This window comes from Amphibalanus amphitrite, unplaced genomic scaffold, assembly GCF_019059575.1.
Source record: "Amphibalanus amphitrite isolate SeventyFive unplaced genomic scaffold, NRLGWU_Aamphi_draft 000256F_arrow, whole genome shotgun sequence".
NCBI classification, from domain to species: domain Eukaryota; kingdom Metazoa; phylum Arthropoda; class Thecostraca; order Balanomorpha; family Balanidae; genus Amphibalanus; species Amphibalanus amphitrite.
Genome location: NW_024881751.1, coordinates 41230 through 60069, shown reverse-complemented (window position 1 = coordinate 60069; position 18840 = coordinate 41230). Strand labels below are relative to the sequence as shown.

At 54.1% G+C, this 18840-nt stretch overlaps 1 protein-coding gene across 1 annotated transcript in view; it reads right to left on the bottom strand.

The window, feature by feature from the left end:
• Window positions 1-17147, bottom strand: part of LOC122386575 — a 232675-nt gene extending 215528 nt beyond the window's left edge. Inside the window, exon 1 of the mRNA XM_043375873.1 lies at window positions 16731-17147. Coding sequence (XP_043231808.1) covers window positions 16731-16832 — 102 coding nt within the window. The 5' untranslated portion in view covers window positions 16833-17147. The remainder of the gene's footprint in view (window positions 1-16730) is intronic.
• Window positions 17148-18840: the final 1693 nt, after the last annotated feature.

Below are 18840 nucleotides of genomic sequence, written 5' to 3'. Positions count from 1 at the left end.
GCTCACCTCTGCAGCTGTCCCTCCCCTCCCTCCCTCTCCAGCCCCTCTGTACCCCTACCGATCGTCACCTGACCCCACCCTGGAGCGAGGGAGGGACCGGTAACGATACGGGCCCACAAACCAGCTCACCAACCCTCTCTGTACCAGCGGCATGATTACATAGACGGCATCATTCAGCATCGATATATCAGAATCATTTTTCACTCACTAAAGGCGGTGGTCAGCCGTAGGTAACAACGCAAACGCAAAATTACAGCAATTTGCGAGTACGCAGAATCTGTAATCTTTCGTCATTTGGCTTTTTGTCATCCGCAAAACCACATCGATTGTTGACCCCAGTCACGACTTTCTCCTGATATGTTTGGCATGCCAAGAATGAAACCGTTTCAAAGGGTCCCACAAAAACAAAAGGGTCAGCAAAACACGTGATCTAATCAAATTGACGCAATCATCCTAACCTAATAAATGTCACTTACGGTGCCCCACAGACGAACGCCATCCGACACCTACCATTGCCTAAGGAGAGCTTCCATTCCAAGCCTCTGCCTCCCTGTCCCAATCCCTCCAACCGCATTCTGCATTCAGCCCTGCCTACAGGACGGGTCTCAACGGGTCGTTTGAACTCTGCGTGGCCGTGCTTTGACAACAGATGTGACCGACAGCCTGCCGAGGCCGACCTGACGTCTGCATACGCATGCGCACCAGAGCTCGCACTACGCACCCCAAACAGGCAGGCCTGGCTACAGTATTGTCAGGCTGGACAGCGCGCATAGTGAAAGGGAAAGCAAAGGTGGGTGGGATCGACGTGTCATGTCGTGTCAGGGTCACTCACAATAACACATAACTATAGAAAGATAAAGACCTCAGACGGCAAACTACAAAGGGCACAATGGACATTACACATGACGCTTACTCAAACTGAGTAGGTAAACACTAGTATTACTTCATTGGTCCAAAACAGCGCCGGATACAACATTCATCCATCAATTCTCAACGTGGACAGTAGGTTTTGTAGCACACCATGGGGCCGAAGCCGTACCTACAACCCAAACCGTAGTACGGCTGCCACGGCGGGGGCGTTAACCTCAGCAGGAAGGGTTAGATACGGCCACGAGCTAGAGCGGTGTGTCCACCATGTCCATAAGAAGGGAGATGAATGCGGAGCTCAGGAGGCACAGCAAATTGTTCACTGTGATGGTTTATACAGCCAGGGGCGCGGGAACTACTTTCAGACTGGGGGGCACACCATGATAGAGATCAACCTAGGGTACCCCCAAATCTAGTTTTCTCACCGGTTTTAGGCCACTTATTTTTCATCTCTTGGCTTTTTCAACAAAAAAGAAAACATTTGCTGTGCAAAAAAGTGCGGTATTCCGTCTTAAAGTTGTGGGGGCACCGCCCCCACGGCCCTAAAGTTAGGGGGGCAAGCTGCCCCCCCCCCTGCCCCCGGTTCCCGCGCCCATGTATACAGCTGCACACTGCACAGACTGTCAAACATATTGCGCTAATTGTGAGGTCACAGAACTGTGGGCCGATTGTTTTATCCAGCATGGCTTACACAGTACCGAGTTTCTTCTTTCATCTTATCTGAGGAATAAACTAATACCGAAGGCCTTTTTAAACAACCTCTTTTGCTATCGCTCCACAAAAAAGCATGGGTCATAGTCTTTACGTAACAAAGACTAGCGATATTTGAAGTTCTGTTTATCCTGTTTCATGTAACAATGTTCGGCTGACAGTCGACACATTCGAGACAATCCGTCAGGCCATTCCACTGACCGGCTCCCAAAACACACCCGATTCCAGGGACCATCCTCATCGCCATGGTCTAGTTTGGATTATTCAGAGCGCCGATAGATGCAGCAGACTACCGACCCCGGCCGCCATGACAGTACGTCATCGATACGATCCGTGCCGGCGTCCCAGGGGACACCCCGTGGATTATTTACCGACCCATAATCAAAATATGACGGCGGTCGACCGCCATCCAGCGGTCGTGTCCGGGCCCGCGTGTCGTGCCACGTCGAGGGCCCAACTAACGATCCCCGAAACACGCCGTGACCTTGACAGTGCCGTGTTGACGTCACTGGACCAAACCGCACAGCGCCAATCATCCGCGGACAATCAATGGCGTCACGTGACTGGGAGCAGTAGCAATCAGCCGTGTCACGTGATCAGGGTGAATGTGTTGAGTCGTAATGGCGAGAGAAGATAACAAGTGCGGCATCGTAATTTCGCCCGGCTTAGACAGCATCTGAAAGTACTTGTAAACATTTCAGAGCCTGCTTCAGATAGGAGAACGTAGCTCACTATACAATCCACATAAAACTGGATGGTGAAAACCCGAAAAAAGTAAGTTTAGTTCTACTTCAAAAAGAACTATGTACTATTTTCTGTGCTCTGAACAATTAAAAAATGTCGGACCTTCACACCAGTACTTATCGTCAGGCAATTAAAATTCACGAGAAACAAATGCTGACTTTACAACGGCAGACACGACACCCAATTAACATTCAACCTAAAATCAATGCTGAATTTAACATTGGTCGTCTGCTCAGCGCATCACTAATTCATCGGCACATAAGCCGTACCTCTGCACTTCACGGATTAGCGTCTCCAAAATCGATTTCACCCTACCGTGAATCACCTTTGTGTGGTTTGTTACACCGCTTCCCGTCACGATCCACGGTCACGACCCGGTGAGTCACGGACTCACGAATCACGGGTCTGTCTGGGGCGCAAATGATGGACCAGGCTCTCGCATGACCTTCCTAGACTTGGTCTCACTATCTCACATCGGAGGATGGGCCGTAAGGGGCAGCCCTCGAACGGCGGGCGCGGCTTCCGGCCTATCCCACCGGTTCGCAGTAATTACTCCGGTCCATCGCATCGTTACATGCAACTCCTACGTCCCTGTGTCCGGCTGTTGTTGAGAAGCGACCTAATAATAGGTGCCTACTGCGCTGACAAAACCGGTTCAGAAATTGAGAATGGTAGCTTGAACAATGCGATACAAATAATAAAATGTCGAGTAGGATTCGTCACATTCATCAAAGGAAAAGAGAGACTTCTGGCTTAAACGGAAGGAGGAAAAATTATGAGAGCATGATATGTTTGCCTCTTGACTGACCCAATTCACAGGCATTGAACCCTGTTATGAACGCACATGATAATGCGACGCATGCAACAAAACCAATGACAGCTCACGCATATCATGTGACATAAGTGCGATATTCAATTTCATGGCTCATGCCATTCAGCTAAATCATGAAACCCTGATGGGGCCAATTTCCAGCGCCAGTCCTTCAGTATTGCGTGAATGAAGGAAATTAACAAACTTGGCCATCCGATCGTCCGATTCCGTGACACCCGGCCGTCATTCACACCCCGCGTCCACCGCGGGACGCTGGACGAGGCAGTCGCGCGGTCGTCGGCAGGTCAAATCGGCGGGTCGATCGGTCGCTGACCACGTCAGTGGCGACACACTGACTGCGGAAACGAGACCCCCCCCCCACCCCACTCCCCCTCCTGAACCGCCGACCCAAGTCCAGTAATAAGCCACGACATGGCCCCAATCAGCCGCGTGCTACGGGAACGTTTGACGCTCAGTATGGTAGTGCAGCGAAAGGGGTATTTCCGTTCCTGACTTTCCGAGGTTCATGTGCGAGTCGGAAACAGGTCATGCAATTTGATGTGTCAATTTAATCAGACGCTTTAGTCAAGTCGAGAATACATGATTGTTTTCTTACAATGAAACAACAGACGAGCAAATTATTTTAAACCTTCATCCACGACGCTGAACCCAGCAAGGTCACCTAGGCTGTGTTCGAGAAGTGCCAGTGACCCACAGCCCGTCATGCCGGCGTACACCTCTCCCCTCTCCCCCCCCCCCCCCCATCGAACACTTGTCGGTCGACGACGACGACAATGACAATCGATTCACGGTCCTCACGGCCGGCGATGCGTTCCCACAAACTCCTTCACAGTTGAACTTATTAAATCGAACCATAAATATTGCTCCGAAGCTAGAGTAAAAATCTAAATGAAAACTCCATTCATCGCCACTTTTCGACTTAATTCAAGATACAACTCATCATCAGGAAGTTTTAGGAGCCCGTTTGTGCTACCTTTCAGTTGCCCGCCGCCTGTTTCCGCGTAGACTTGCCCAGGTGGTGGCCGTTTTTACCGACACCGTGCGCCGTGCCAGCCTGTTTTTTCTTCACGCTCGGCCCACCACCGCGGCGAGGTGGCGCTTCCGTGAGCCGATTTGCTCGCCGGCCCGTGGCCGGTAGTCGCCAATAGGCCGGAACCGAGAGAAGAAACGCACTGAGGCAGCGTGGAATGGACGAGTGAAGACGCCGTGAGGTGAACAAGGACTGACACATAACAAGTGTCAACGTCAGGAGTTAGGACCCAAGGAATAAATTCACAACGAAGTAGTATCATCAAAGAAGGATTATTTTATCCACAGCATCATTCCAACAGACTGGTATGGTCTGGCCTATCAATAAGTCTGTGCGAAAAGAACATCGCAGGGACTCACCGTGGTCCGCCAGCGCACCCCTCGACGCCGCACCGGGAAGCCCGCCAGCGTGATCCTCAGAGTCTGCACCTCCCTTCACTTCACCACCGCGTCATAGCGACTTGCCCACATCTCGGCGTCCCTGCAGCCCGTCCCGGCAGCACCCTCGTCGGGTCGGCAGTCGGCACCGACTGAACGCACCGAGGACGGACCGCGCGAGCCCCGACGACCGCGCCGCGCGCACGGACGCCGAAATAGCAGACGAAGAGTACACAGGGGGCGATGGGAGTGATATGTGTGAGGTGGTGGGATAGAAAACATCCCGAGAGGCGAGATGTAACGCAGGACGCGAAGAAGGGGATGGAGCAATTAGACAAAGATAAATAAGGCAAAATGTATTTACGGAGGTATGGGTGCCCCCATGTGCTGAGCCAGGTAAAGCATAGAAACCAGGACGAATGGTAGCAAAGAAAGAGAACATCCAGTGCTGTAGTCACTAAGTCAGCCGTGGCCAGTCATTCCCGGGACGCACAATGGACGGGGGACAGCGGCGTGGTGACCTTGGCGCTACCAGCGGGGCAGGGTCGGGCTATCCATCAGCAGGCAGTGGGGAGCCGTCCCGACCACCGGGCCTGCCGGTAGCCAGCTGTGGGCACGTGCTGTGTCGAGAGACCGCACCAGGCGACCGGTGAGGAGAGGAGAGAGAGACGAGACGAGACGAGACGAGACGAGACGAGACGAGACGAGACGAGACGAGACGAGACGAGACGAGACGAGAGCAGAACAGAGCAGAGCAGAGCAGAGCAGAGCAGAACAGAGCAGAGCAGAGCAGAGCAGAGCAGAGCAGAGCAGAGCAGAGCAGAGCAGAGCAGAGCAGAGGAGAGCACAGGAGAGCAGAGGAGAGGAGAGGAGAGGAGAAGAGAGGAGAGCATAGGAGAACAGAGGAGAGGAGAGCAAAGCAGAGCAGAACAGAACAGAGTAGAGCAGAGCAGAGCAAAGGCGATTGGAGGAGAACAGAGCAGAGCAGAGGAGCCTGCCAGTCCAGCCTCAGGCAGAGCCGCTCACGTCATCAGATGCTCTCGGCTGACGTCATCAGAGGCACCACCCGCCGACCGCAGGGCGCCATTACCAGGGGCCAGTGACTGTGATTGGGAGAGGTGGCCGGGCGAGGTCACTGAGTACTGAGGCCTCCAGATGGAAGGTCAGAGCAATCACAGGGCGTCGGCACAGGGAAGGTCACAGGGTCACGGGGAGTCTCTGAGGACGGACCGAGATAGAACGGTCGTGAGACTACTGGATAAGCAAGTATCTCCTTTCCAGATACTTGGAAAGGAGATACTATAACTATATAACTATACTTCTAACTATACTTCCGATAACTATACTTCCAGATACTTCCAGATACTCGGCTTTCCAGGGGACTAGTCAGTCTTATATTGAGAATCAAGAATCAATCCAGTAACGGAATTAGAAACCATCACAACAGGGCAGTTCGATTTCGCATTGGCGAGCCGAATCCAATGCAGGGAATCGATATCCCGTGGAATGACACTAAACACTGATTGAAGTGCCACAGAGTCCATGGCACTCCTTGGCAACAGAGTTCCTGCGACGCTTCCACCCAGATCGTCTCTGATCATCACACCTACCGCGTTAGTCCGCAGCTGTGGCTGTCTGAAGCACCTGACGCACCTGACACCCTGACATAGACCATGACAGCACTCACTATAGAACAGCACGGATGTGCGAGGGATACCTCAGGGTCACGGCCTGTCGCCGGCGGTGAATGGAGACGGCTTCAATTGACCCGGAACAGCGCGGTAGCACACCTTTCGGTTCTCTCAATGGGTGCACGATCACACACCACGGAGCCAGTACATACAGTGCACACTGCACAGGATGCCTGAGATTGAGATCCGCCACGGTAGGGGCACCGTCAACGGATCTGTATAACGGATCGGTGAACAAGTACATTTGTCCCGTTCATAAATCCGTTACTGAACAAAATTCTGAAACAATATTTCATGACAGCTTTTGCAGGCAGTTGAGCATTACTGCATCATTGATATAGATATGCGTGCACAGCATATTACTTTAAATTAGCAGTCATAAATCACAGTTGCGTGCACTGTAACGGGGATCCATATTGCATATTACGCGGTCGTAAATCTTACGGGAGGGGGATCGCCAGCATGGTGTTCATTATCGGAGGGAAAGTGCAGGGCGCAGAAATGCGTACGGGGGAGCAAATGCCTGCAAAAGGGACGCCACCATATCGAATTTCGATGGACGTGAAACTCGTGTTCTTCCAAAGTTGACTCACATAAAAAAGCCGGTCTGGCGAGATTTTCTATAAAAAGTGCTCCCATCTCTCCTTCAAAGCTTAAATCAGCCTAGTGAGACCTGCCATAGAAATAGTTTTTTCTTAGCATCCAAGCCAAAGGCAGAGAAGGGTAGAACGGTATACGACCACCTCTACTCGTCATTCCAACATTCACCGACAGATGGCAGTACCAGTCAGCGTGACGGACGGTGCGCCACCACGACAGCTTGTCACATTGACAGCGTGCCACCGCAGGAAGGGTGTCTCGCCAGAGTCGTGTCTCGCTAGAGTCCGTCACCGGAACGAGACCCAGTTACACAAACACCCCTCGGCACGGGGTGCATCTCAGGAAGCCAAACGAGGTGTGAAAGACGCTATTTCCACCTGGGCGCTCATAAATCTACCTAAACGCGCCACCAGTCCGTCGCGTGCTCCCATTTCCCACGCTGGAGTCATTAATCCAAGATACTAGAGACATGTGTGACGATAGCGGACTACCGGTGCATTCCGCGCCACCCCTGGCCCACCCCGGAGCTGGCGTTTCCGGATTCCAAGCGATTCCGGAACGATTCCGGACGCCCCCGGTGTGGCACCAGGTCACGGCAGTGATCACGTGACTGACATGACCCGGCGGGGAAATAGACTGGCATTGGTTACATGACCCGAGGAAAGCGGTGGTGGAGGGACCCTTGGGACTGGTGCTGTTCAGACAGACAGACGAAGAGGCGCTCAGGACCCACATCAGTCACATCAGTGTTTCATTTTTCAGCCTTTTGGTGGCAAATCACACCTACTGTTAACGCCAGACCCCTTGAGACCCTAATTTTTCGCGGTTACTTTTAAATGCGTGAAGGAATTTCAACCAAGCTCAGGACATGGCCGTTTCAAGACAGGCCGAAACTTTTACAATTTAGATATTTTATCGCCATTTCAATATTTCAGGCACTTGTCATTGACTCGTAATGTTAACTGTTTTTCCATCCTGGATAGAGGCTTTCTACGTCATATGACATTAGGCTCCGCCCACGACTGCGGCATTGACCCGTGCCCATCAGCGACCTCTGTACAAACGACACCCCTGCCATCTGTGAAGGACTATGAATTTCGCTGACGCTTCACGTGCTATGAGTCAATTGCAGCAGACGGTCAAGTAAATGTTAGGCTCTTGTTGACTCTTGTATATATAGGACCAAGAGGACCATCACTCCTCAACCTACTACTCAGTCGTGTTTCGAACAAACGTTAACGATTCCTAACAAATACGATTTTCGATGTAGGGTATCTGTTTGAAATACGAGCGAGCCGTATGATGTGAAGCTCAGGCAATTAACTTATTATTGCGTTGTTCGATGGTTGCATAGCGATGTACAAATCGGCAGCTACTTGGTGACATCCGACATCCCATTATCGCATTATCTGCAACGCCATAGGCTTTAAATACAGGTGAATATTTCCTAACCTTATGTCAGTTATATGCCATCTGCCCGTCATATGCAGCTTATATAAAAAAAAAATATCAGCGAACATATCAGCATTGTAGAAGCAATGCGCATTGAGCATTTATGACTCCTTAGTCATCATGTCGCTCTCTGGGCACTGTCAGCCAAGACGCTACGCACAACTCCGCCGGCTTTCGGCACCGCTCGACCGTCGCCCGTCCCCGCTCCCCGCCACAGCGAGAGTGACCGCGCGCCGGCCCGAAACCGCCGCAGGCCAAGACCACAGAGGCGGGGCTTAGCTGTGACGTCATAACGTATCACAGACTGACTGGTGATAGCCTCTACACACCGGATGAAAATCTTGCTCGAAATTTAACATTACGAGTCAATGACAAGTGCCTGAAATATTGAAATGGCGATAAAATATCTAAATTGTAAAAGTTTCGGCCTGTCTTGAAACGGCCATGTCCTGAGCTTGGTTGAAATTCCTTCACGCATTTAAAAGTAATCGCGAAAAATTAGGGTCTCAAGGGGTCTGGCGTTAACAGTAATGGGGAAAATATTTTCATCCCTAAAATATGAATGACCGACTTAACTTCATCTCTGAAAAGAGTTTCATGTATTCCCAACAGCCAGTTCACTTGTCACTTGACAGTTGATGCACCCATATCCTTTTGTTCCACACCCTGTCAAGATCCTGACATGAAATCCTGGTTTATCAGTTAGCATAAAAATTGGCATTACACCATTTTGCAAAAATACTGCAGTTATTTACTTTCTTTTTTCATCCTAGGATTTTTTTTCTTCATCGGCACACCCAACCAATATCCAATTTTAGAACACTGAGTCACATGGACAAGGGATCTGTCAGAGGAGCAAGAGGATCCGTCAGCAGAGTAGGAAGATCCGTCAGTGCCCCTGACAGACCGAATCGGCGGCGTTGGCAGCAACTGATGGTGCTACCTACGCTTTTAACGGGCCGGGTCCAGACTGGCACAGAGGCAATTTGCGCCGGAATTGAATGCTAACAGGAGTCATGTTTTGTAATTGCACTGGCTCCCTGCGGGCTAGCCGACGGTCGCGTAGGAAATTACCCGTCATTTAAATGGCTTTCGAGTTTCCAACTGACAAATCCATCACCAGAGAATGTCATTGCATTTGGGTCCCACATAGCAACAGGACTTCAAGTCGTCAGGGTTTCAAGCAATACTTAAAGACGCAACATCCCACCGTCCCAAATCCATTCTCACCTCCGTGCGGCGACGAGGACAGGGTGCCATCTGGAGGTCGTCTCAGTGAGTTGCGTCGTGATCTCAGCTGATACGCGAGCCGTGACCTGGGCGGTGACCTAAGCCGTGACCTGAGCAGCGACCTGAGCCGTGACCTGAGCCGTGACCTGAGCAGCCACCTGAGTGGTGTCACGACACTCACGACTGTCACTGTTTCGCCCGCCGTCAATGAACACATCGACTACATACGTTCGTTCATTAGTGGCATCAAAGGTCCCATCCGGACCCTTTCGGCGACGCATATAGTCTTGCCCCACCGATTGTCATGGCCGAACGGTCGCATTGCGGACAGAGCGTCTCTAAGGCGCCAGAAGTGTCGCACGATGTCACTCGGTGGTACAGAATCCAGTCTCCCCAACGGAGGGCCAACGAACGCTGGCTGACGTTGCTAGGCAACGGTAACGTCGCCACTTCGACATGAGTGGTGGAGCAGGAGTAAACTGCGCTCCAATGCAAATGTGGGAGCCTCTAGGGTATAATGAAGTGAGTTACAAAAACAAAAGTGGTAAAAGTGGGAGGGAAACGAACGCTCAGAGGGTGTTGACTGAGAAGTGGCGACAGGAAGGGGCAAAGTGCTGATAAACAGCGTAGTCGGGCGAGACAAATGAAAAAGGTCGTCGCATAATGCTGACTAAACACAATCGACGGTGAGGATTGTCAGGGACCGGACGTCAACGACAAAAACCAAATGTTTACCAAAAGAGCACAGCTCAAATAAGCCACGAATGACATGAAGAACTTTAAATAAAACCACCACCAATAAAAACCGCAGCAAGAAAGAGCTCTGTTAACACCCACTGAGCGTTCGAATCCTAACCCCCCCCCCCCCCCATCCTTTTCTCCGTGCTTTTCTCTACATAACTACCACACCACCAACCTCAAAGGCTGACCACACCACTCCCCCAGCACAGCACCCTGTCCCCGCCGGGGGCCACGGTAGACTGCCCCGCCGCCGCCGCTGATGTCGACGGCGACTATAAACCGGGCCGCATCGACCGTCGAAATCGACCCCACGGAGGCGCATGCGAGCCGACGATCAGCGGTTCTCATGAGCGGGCCCCGGCCGAACGCGGAGTCCCGGACAATTCCGGTGAACTGGACCCCCGGGAGTCACCGGGGGATTCGGAATTCCTAGAGGTGGGTTCAAGCAGACATTTGGAATCTTCGGGCAATCCTGGAGGAGAACTGAGACTGGCTGGATCCGAGGATTGATGACTGGGGCCATTACAGGAATGAAAAAGGTAACGGTGCTCAATTGAGCAACCGTGTTCGTCACTCCCGCTCTCAAAGTTGGCGTCGATGTCGACGATTACGTCACACCATTGCGCGCGACGATGACCGTCGACGGCGACACGTGGCGGCGGCGGCGCTCAGTCGCGGGAGCCACCAGACGGTTGGCCGCCGTCGTGCAGCGGTAAAACGCACCCCAGGGCCAGCCACGCGCCGTGCACGTGGTGAACTGCCCCGCGACCGGAGCAAACTGCACGGCACGGAAATGAAATCGAAACCCGATAACCCGCACCGCCGTTTGATGGCAAGATACGGGGAGAAGCCCTGGACACAATCCAATTTGCGAACGATTACGACTTGCGTGTCGGCCATCATAACATGGTCAGCATGCATGCAACGGATGACGTTGTTTGGGAATACTGTCACCGGGGAAGCATGGTAGATAGTGGAGACCTAACTTTAGGTGGCATATTTGTCCCGGTAACCAAGGAAGCGGAATAAAATCACCCAGATGCATATATCTGAGTAACGTAATGTGTCACTCTCAGTCACGTTCTATTTAATGCTCACGCACCTCACCACGATATAATGCACCGGCGTAGCCACATATTCTAACGTTCTGCGTGCGATCTTGTGCACTTCAATGCACCCTCAGACGTCCACGTTCTTTCTACAGAGCCTACTGGTGCAGTCTGCAAACCAATGACTTGTGAAACAATCCAGCCTTGGGCTCTCACAAAGAATCGTGCATGTTCGAATAGTTCCATGCAGCCTTTGTTGCAATATCACACCGCCATGCATCCCAGTTCGCTGCCGTATCTCCATTCTTCATTCAGACATGCACCTATGCAATCCTGCACCTTTCCGTACACTTCACCCAGCAAATGGCACGGAGCGACCTCCTATCGTCAGCGTGTCACGACGTACCAGTCTGGCGGCTCGGAGTGACGAACGTGACGCATTTCAAGCGTCGTTTGACCGATGGAGCAGACCCCGGACGACGACCTGCATCGAGCGCCGTCCCTGAGGGCGTGAACCCCGTGCGTGCGCGTGGCGATCAGCGGTTTTAATGTGTCACTGGAGTTCGGTCACCCGCGCCACCCAGAGACCGACTCGAGCCAAGTAGACGTCATGCACCCTATATGTCCACTTAGCGTTCGACCGCGTATCACTAACCCCAAAAGCAGGGCAGTAGCAGCGGGCAACGGCCGAGGTGCGGGTGTGAGCAGACTTACGGCGCGAGTGCCCCGGGGCGGGTGACGCTCCGTCACGCACGTGACGTCGTCACGGGCCGCCGGAGCCGTGACGGACCCACCGTCGGCACACAGACCGGCCGGGCGGCGAGGTGTGCTCGGAGGAGGGAGGGAGCGAGGCCCGCCGGGCTCCACAAACAGACTCGCTGCGTGCGGCGTCCGTTGTATCGGTGCAGCGGCGCGCCGGCTCAAATGGTAAGGTAAACATCCCATTTGCACCGGCAAACCTCCGCCTAGAGCACAGACGGAACAGCGGCGGGGGCGATGAACCTTTATTCGTTCCACCTTCTTGTTTCATTGGTTGCGTCGGCGTTAAATGTTTGCCAAACCCACACATATGAGCATTTAGCCGTGACTGATTGACACTCGTGCAAGTGTCATATACTCCATAGCATGTCTCGACAGTCTTCGCAGATGATGTAATTACATCAGTGAGCACAAAAATACAGCCCAAATCACCACTCGGTACTTGGAAAACTAGCCGTCCATTCTACCGACTGCCAGAAATCAGGCGAAACCCTCGGAAGTTCAGCATGACATTGTGCTAATCTGATAACCATAAAAGTAAGCAGCACGCAAAAGACCTCGAAGTTTTGAACTTGTAACGATCGCAAGTCTTAAACTCCTAGCTAGCGCGCGCAGCGCAACGATGAAAGGTTTCCTTGTCTTGTATTTGAAATTGTCTTGTCGCCTAAAACGGTATGAATTTCCATGCTATCTACGGTCTGTCGCCTCCCCACTCAATCATCGTGAAGGGAACTCGTCTGCCGGAACCACGTGGAACAGAATCCCGTTAAAGGTATGGCACCGATGAGTTCGCAACGCTACCCAACCCGATCTGTCAAGGCGCAAAGTGTCCATAAGAGGACAACGTGCCAATGGATGCAACGCTTATACTCGTATTCAACAGGATAGTTGCATATAAAACAGATACCAGATCACCTGACCGATCAGGTGCCTGCATAGTGCATAAGCAGCACGGTTCTTAGCAGGGACGGTCTTCCGACGTCCCGCCGTTTTCTGGGGACCTGTTGATTGCCAGGCATTTGCGGCCACATTTCATGTTGATAAATACCAACGCCAGTCTAACGCCACGGGCTGACCACCGCAATCCATTGGAGCAGGGAGCTCACATAACGGCATGGAAGCATGCAGATTGCACTCGGCCGGACAGCATTCTGAGAACAATCTGCATTGGCGCGTCCCCGCGGCGTCCTGAGCCGGGCGGTGACGCCGCCTACCCGCAGCGCCGGACCGGGCCCCGGCGGGCCCTATACCGCTGCACTGGGCCCCGCTGTGGACGCTCTGACCGACCAGTCCCAGCTCAGCGTACGTACCCAGCGCCAGTCGCAGCCCGCCGCCGACAGCGGCTTCCGGACGGAACTGGACGCTTCCGCCGGTCCGACCACGTCGTCCGCAGTTGCCCTGCCCCCTCCAGAGCGGCCCACCTACCCCCTTCCCCGTTTGGGTGCCAGGGGAGCTGCAGCTGCGCACCGCTTCGAGCACTTCCCTTCCTGGGCCCCTCCCTTCGCCTAAACCATTGTCGGCAGCCGCCTACAGGAAGATCAGCAGACAAACATGCAAGGCTTGGAACACGAGAACCTGACGTCGTTCATTGAAGTAAATGGAACAGCAGACAAGATGGCGAAAGATATCCTACGAGTTACGTTTCCACCCGTAAAAAAATCGAAATCGTACACTGAAAACAATTTAACCCAAGGCTGGCGAGTAAACCGGTGTTTTACGGGTACCCCTATCCGCAACCATTTTTAACCACCCTCCCAGGAGTAGTGCTAGGTCCCATTGCGGTGTAGTCGTACTTGATCTGAGCGGATATAACCGCTGTCAGCGAACAAGTCCGCTGAGAGCAGGGACGACTACACTGCAATGGGACCTTACTGTACTCCTGGGAGGGTGGTTAAAAATGGTTGCGGATAGGGGTACCTGCAAAACACCGGTTTACTCGCGGGCCTTGGGTTAAATTGTTTTCAGTGTAGTCCATCGTTTCAGGGTCAAATTCCTATCAGTTGCTAGGAGTTCTAGCACCTAACAAATGACGACCAATGACAGCCAGATAACACTGATATGCACATCGACCAGTAAATAAACTAAGTCGTTGTCTAATGTCAAACTTCAGGTACCCTAGCGATCCTGAGACTAGAGGAGATCTAACAAGATTTGTCAAAGAACATGGCTGTAATGGCACGCAGTCATAGCCGTACCGTCAGTTGAATGCCTGGAGGTGAAAAGAACGGCCCCGTTTTAGTTGAAGCCAGTTAGCAACACCAAGCAAACAGCTCCCACGATAACCCAACATAGCAGACAGATGACGGAGGGGTCGATAGAGAGAGAAAGCCAGTCGATACTCAGTGAGTGGGGAGGGGACGACCACAGCGGACCGTTCGAGGTAAAACCGCCGCCAGTCTGTGGCGCATCAGTCAGGGACACGTCAAGGGGACCGGGAAAGGATTACGGGGGTCGATGTCCTCAGAAAGTACTGGAGCTAAGACGACGCAGAACGTCGTTTCTCTTGATTTTTACAACACGATACATAGCTATACTTCGGTGAAGCTCGGCCTGTTGTCAACAGCTAGCGACCGTTGATTTTGCACTTGTATAAAGCGTTAAAAGTAAAAGCAGATGCTGCCAAGTCGTTCACCCTCACAGCACTCAGTGTGATCATCAGGGCAGAGATCGGACGCCCAACCCCTGGAGTAGTTACCGTGATTGTAGGCATATAAAATGCCGAGCTCCTCTCATTCACTGACCGCTGACTCAGAGGACACAAGTGCGTGCTAGCAGTGTCGGTGAGCGCCATCGCTGAACCAGTGAAAAAAAAAAATGTCTATCAGCCACCGCAAAAGAAGTCTGATCCCTTTCGGATATTGCTAAAAGTTGGCCCATGCATTAAGAATCGAGGGAAGCACGCCATGTGAGCGGTATGTTTGAAGCTACCTACTGCTTGCAACTAACAATACACTTAGCTCCTGTGAGTTGTGGTAGACAGGGTTTCCGCGAACAGAAGCGGCGGAAGAAGGGTCTTGCCAGCTTTCGTGTCGAAATCCTATTGTCCATTTCAGCATTTCATGCATGAACAACATGAAAGGGATTATCAGGAGGAAACACCCAAAACAAACACCTCGCGAGCTGGCTCCGATCAAAACGGAGATTCCGGTCGAAGCTCACCATGCAGGACAGCTAACATCCCTCAGAGCTCGCCAGAGCTTAGCTGGACTCTTTCAATTTCATTAAGAAGCTCCAGAACCTCATCAGGGATCCCCAAAGCTCATTAGAACTCTCCCCAGCCAGGCGGCGCGCTCAGAACCATGAGCTTCTCGGCGGAATATACAGATTCTGCGGTCAAGACACGGTGAAACCGTGCTCATCGCCCACCGCAGCCGGCACGGGATCCACGGACGCTTGGTGACGCGCCGTGACGGAGAACGGGACGGCAGCGTGACGCTGGGCCGCATAACGGCGTGTCGTCACGGAACGGCGTCACATTACCGGCGGGAGTGGAAAGGCTCAGACGGATTAGAGAAGAAAAAGCTGAGTGTTGAAGTCCAAAACTTTCCAGTAAGACAGAGGGCGTGGAGAGTGAAGCAAAAGAATGACATAACTGACTGTTCAAACCGTGGGGCGCATGCAGCAAGGAGCTTAAGAACAAGAGAAGGGGATACCCAGTGAATGGATGCCGATGTTTCAGTATTGTTGTTGACTAGCGATTCAAATGATAATCAAGTGAATGAAAGTGCCAACATCAGATTTGTGCAGCACACGTCGCCCATAATTTACCACAATACAAGATCTTGCCAAGTCTTCCGTGTAAGTAACATGGACATCACCGCACGATGCCGTCGCGGCACCGGCGTAGTAGATACCCATTTTCAGTCGAAACCGCCCACCCCGCCGGACCCATGAGGACACGGGCTACGACGTCCGCCGGGAAACCCGGTATCACGACGTCGCCCACGCAACGTCGCCAGACCGGACGACCACCACTTTCTAACGTGGCGCCAGGGTGGTGGAGTGGGGTATCATGGAGGATGGTGGAGAGGTCTGGCTGGACGGCCGCCCAGTCGTGGACTCGTGAGACCCGCGGGCACCAATGGAAGGGGGATACAGCCACGAGCCGGCACCTGACCCACGCGGATGGGGACCAAGGCCGACCTGGGCGGGTCGGCAGAGGGAGAGGCCGCGACGCCGGCGGCACGGGTGGAGTAGACCGGCCGGTGACATCAGCCACCCCGCCCCCGCTGGTTGCCGAGCTGACGCAGCTCGCTGAGCTGGCACAGGACAGAGAGCTTGTCCAGTGGCGACCACCTGTTAGCTCTCACGCCAAATACGGCGTAACCATGTAAGATAGCCGTGAACTTTGAGGGTTCCTATCTACGTTCTCAAGTTCTCGGAATCCTGTTATCTCATCGCATCGGCAACTTGTTGGTGTCTGACGATAAATCAAATTATATAACACGGATGATCGAAACGACCACCTAGACGCCACTACGAGAGGATAACGAGCTAGTCGATGCGCTATATCGGCACCTAGCGAAAGGGATCAACACTTTCCATCAGTATGCAAACGCCGCCGCTGCCGGAGGCGCTCGCTCGGTCGATATGACCCAGTGAGGTTTGGCGGAGGCTGGGGCCGAACCAGACAGCCTTGACACTTACCTGGCTGGTCCATCGAGCGGCGTCTCGCAGCGCAAACACCGCACAAATGGCGCAGAGCAGCAGCGTCTCGCCGGCCACGCGCACCGCCCTGTCCACTGTCATGACACTGGTGCGCGGGCCAGGTCATGGTGCCGGGTCGCGGTCAGTGGCGGCGCGGCGCCGATTGACCCTGCTGTGTGCACAGGTGCACCATCCCCGCCCGCCGGCACTGGCTGCACTGGCAGATCCTCATGGTGGTGTTGATGGGATTCGAACTCACACGGTCACTCTCACGCCGCACCGCACCGCACAGCGCGAGGTGTCCTCGCAGACAGGCACTTCGCTCGATCACGACCTCGGCTGACCTGCCGCCGTCTCGCCAGCCGCTGCTGCTCAGATCCCCTCAGTAATCCGCGCTGATCCAGCTGTTCCGGCACCCGACACCGATCGCCGGCCCGTTGCGCGAGCACTGAGTCAGCTGTTGGTCGCCCGCTGCCGCCGGTGGCTCCTCCACGCGTGTTGAGCGCGCGCTCGCGATCGGCCGCTCGGTGGCACGACTGCTCGACCACAACCAGTTCTCCCGTCGCTCGGCCGACCCGCCGCGCCGTCCAGTGCCGGCGGCTGCCTCACCTGGCGAGAAAAAGGCGCGCTCGAGCCGCTCAAGGCCGCCGACCCGGCTGCCGCGGGCACGCGCCTCGCGCGCTGGCCTCTCCCAGTCTCTCAGCGACCACCGGCGGCAACGGAGGGACGGGCGCTCTCACTAACTCCTCGGAGAAGCACGGACGCACCGGTACGAGCACCACGCGGCGACGGAGCCGGCTCGGCAGCGACAGGCCCGTGCCGCCGATCGCAGCGATAGCTCCGACCACCGGCCGTGACGTAAGCAGCGTCACGCCGCCAGTGAAACGCGTCACTTTCGAGCGGCGCCGGTCGGCCCGTCGTACCCCCGCCCCGGGCCGACCTGACCCTGAGGTATCACCTTATACGTCGGCAGCGGCTACGATTCGATATCTCATAAGGCCCATCGGTCGACCAGCGAGCGGAGATAGCCTTCCAAAGCAGCACACCGGCCCCCTCCCACACGCCGCCAGCAAAAACCATTCCACAGGCCGGTCACGTGGTCTCCAGGCACGCCGGTCACGTGACGTAGTTCGTATTCTGGCCGGTTGGTCATGTGACCGGTTCGGCTCTGCTGGCCGCGACATATGCCCAAACACGGAGGGTGGAGCAGCGCTGAGCGGGGTAGGGGCCGTGTGGGGGCGGGGAAGGGGTGTCCAGCGCCCGCGACATATAAACAGTCAAACACGGACACGGGCCGCGCCGTCAGCCCGTGCACGCTGCCCGGTGACGTCATGTGACGAGTGACGCCCACGTCACGTGACACACTAGCACTACAGATGAGCCAGGCAGCACGCGGCGATCAAAGCTTCCGCCAATGCGATCCGTTCTGAGACAATTTCGGCCTTTACTCGTAGCTCTGCCTCTCGGTTGGTAACAAGACGACTTGCCGTGACTTGCGTCCGCCAGGTGGAACATTTCCAACGATTATGTTTCATAGACATTGACGAAATGGAAAAGCGCCGTCCTGATGCAAAGCTGCAAACACCACACGCTAGGACAAAACCACACCGAGCATGCAGTGCGCAGTTGTGGGCCGCCGCTCCTGGGTGTGCAGGTCGATTGACGTCAAAGTCCCCGCCTGGGAGGCCCGGAAGTGGGCGTTACCATCCCGCCCCTCATCACAGGGCGTCTGCGGTCGGTACTGAGAGGCGGGCTTCTGTCTGCCCCGGGCTGACCGTGACCTTGGCCCACGGGCGGTCTCCGAGGGGCACTGTGCACAGAGCACGGGTGGGTAGCGTGCACTGTGGCGATCAGCTGTCACCTCACGTGGCCAATGCGCGGCGCCATCTGCTCCAACTGCTGCAGTTGTTTGCCCCCAGCGAGGACAGATGGTCAAGTATAATTGGTGGTCGGCTTTGTTCTGGATGCAACTGCCGGGGCTGCGTCACGAATATATGATACGTTGTAGCAACAAATAATACCGAGGACTCGAAAGGTAGGGGAAGTTGGGGGAACGCCGAATACTTTTTTTTCTGACGCCCGTAGCACGCAAGGTAGACAACATAAGCTA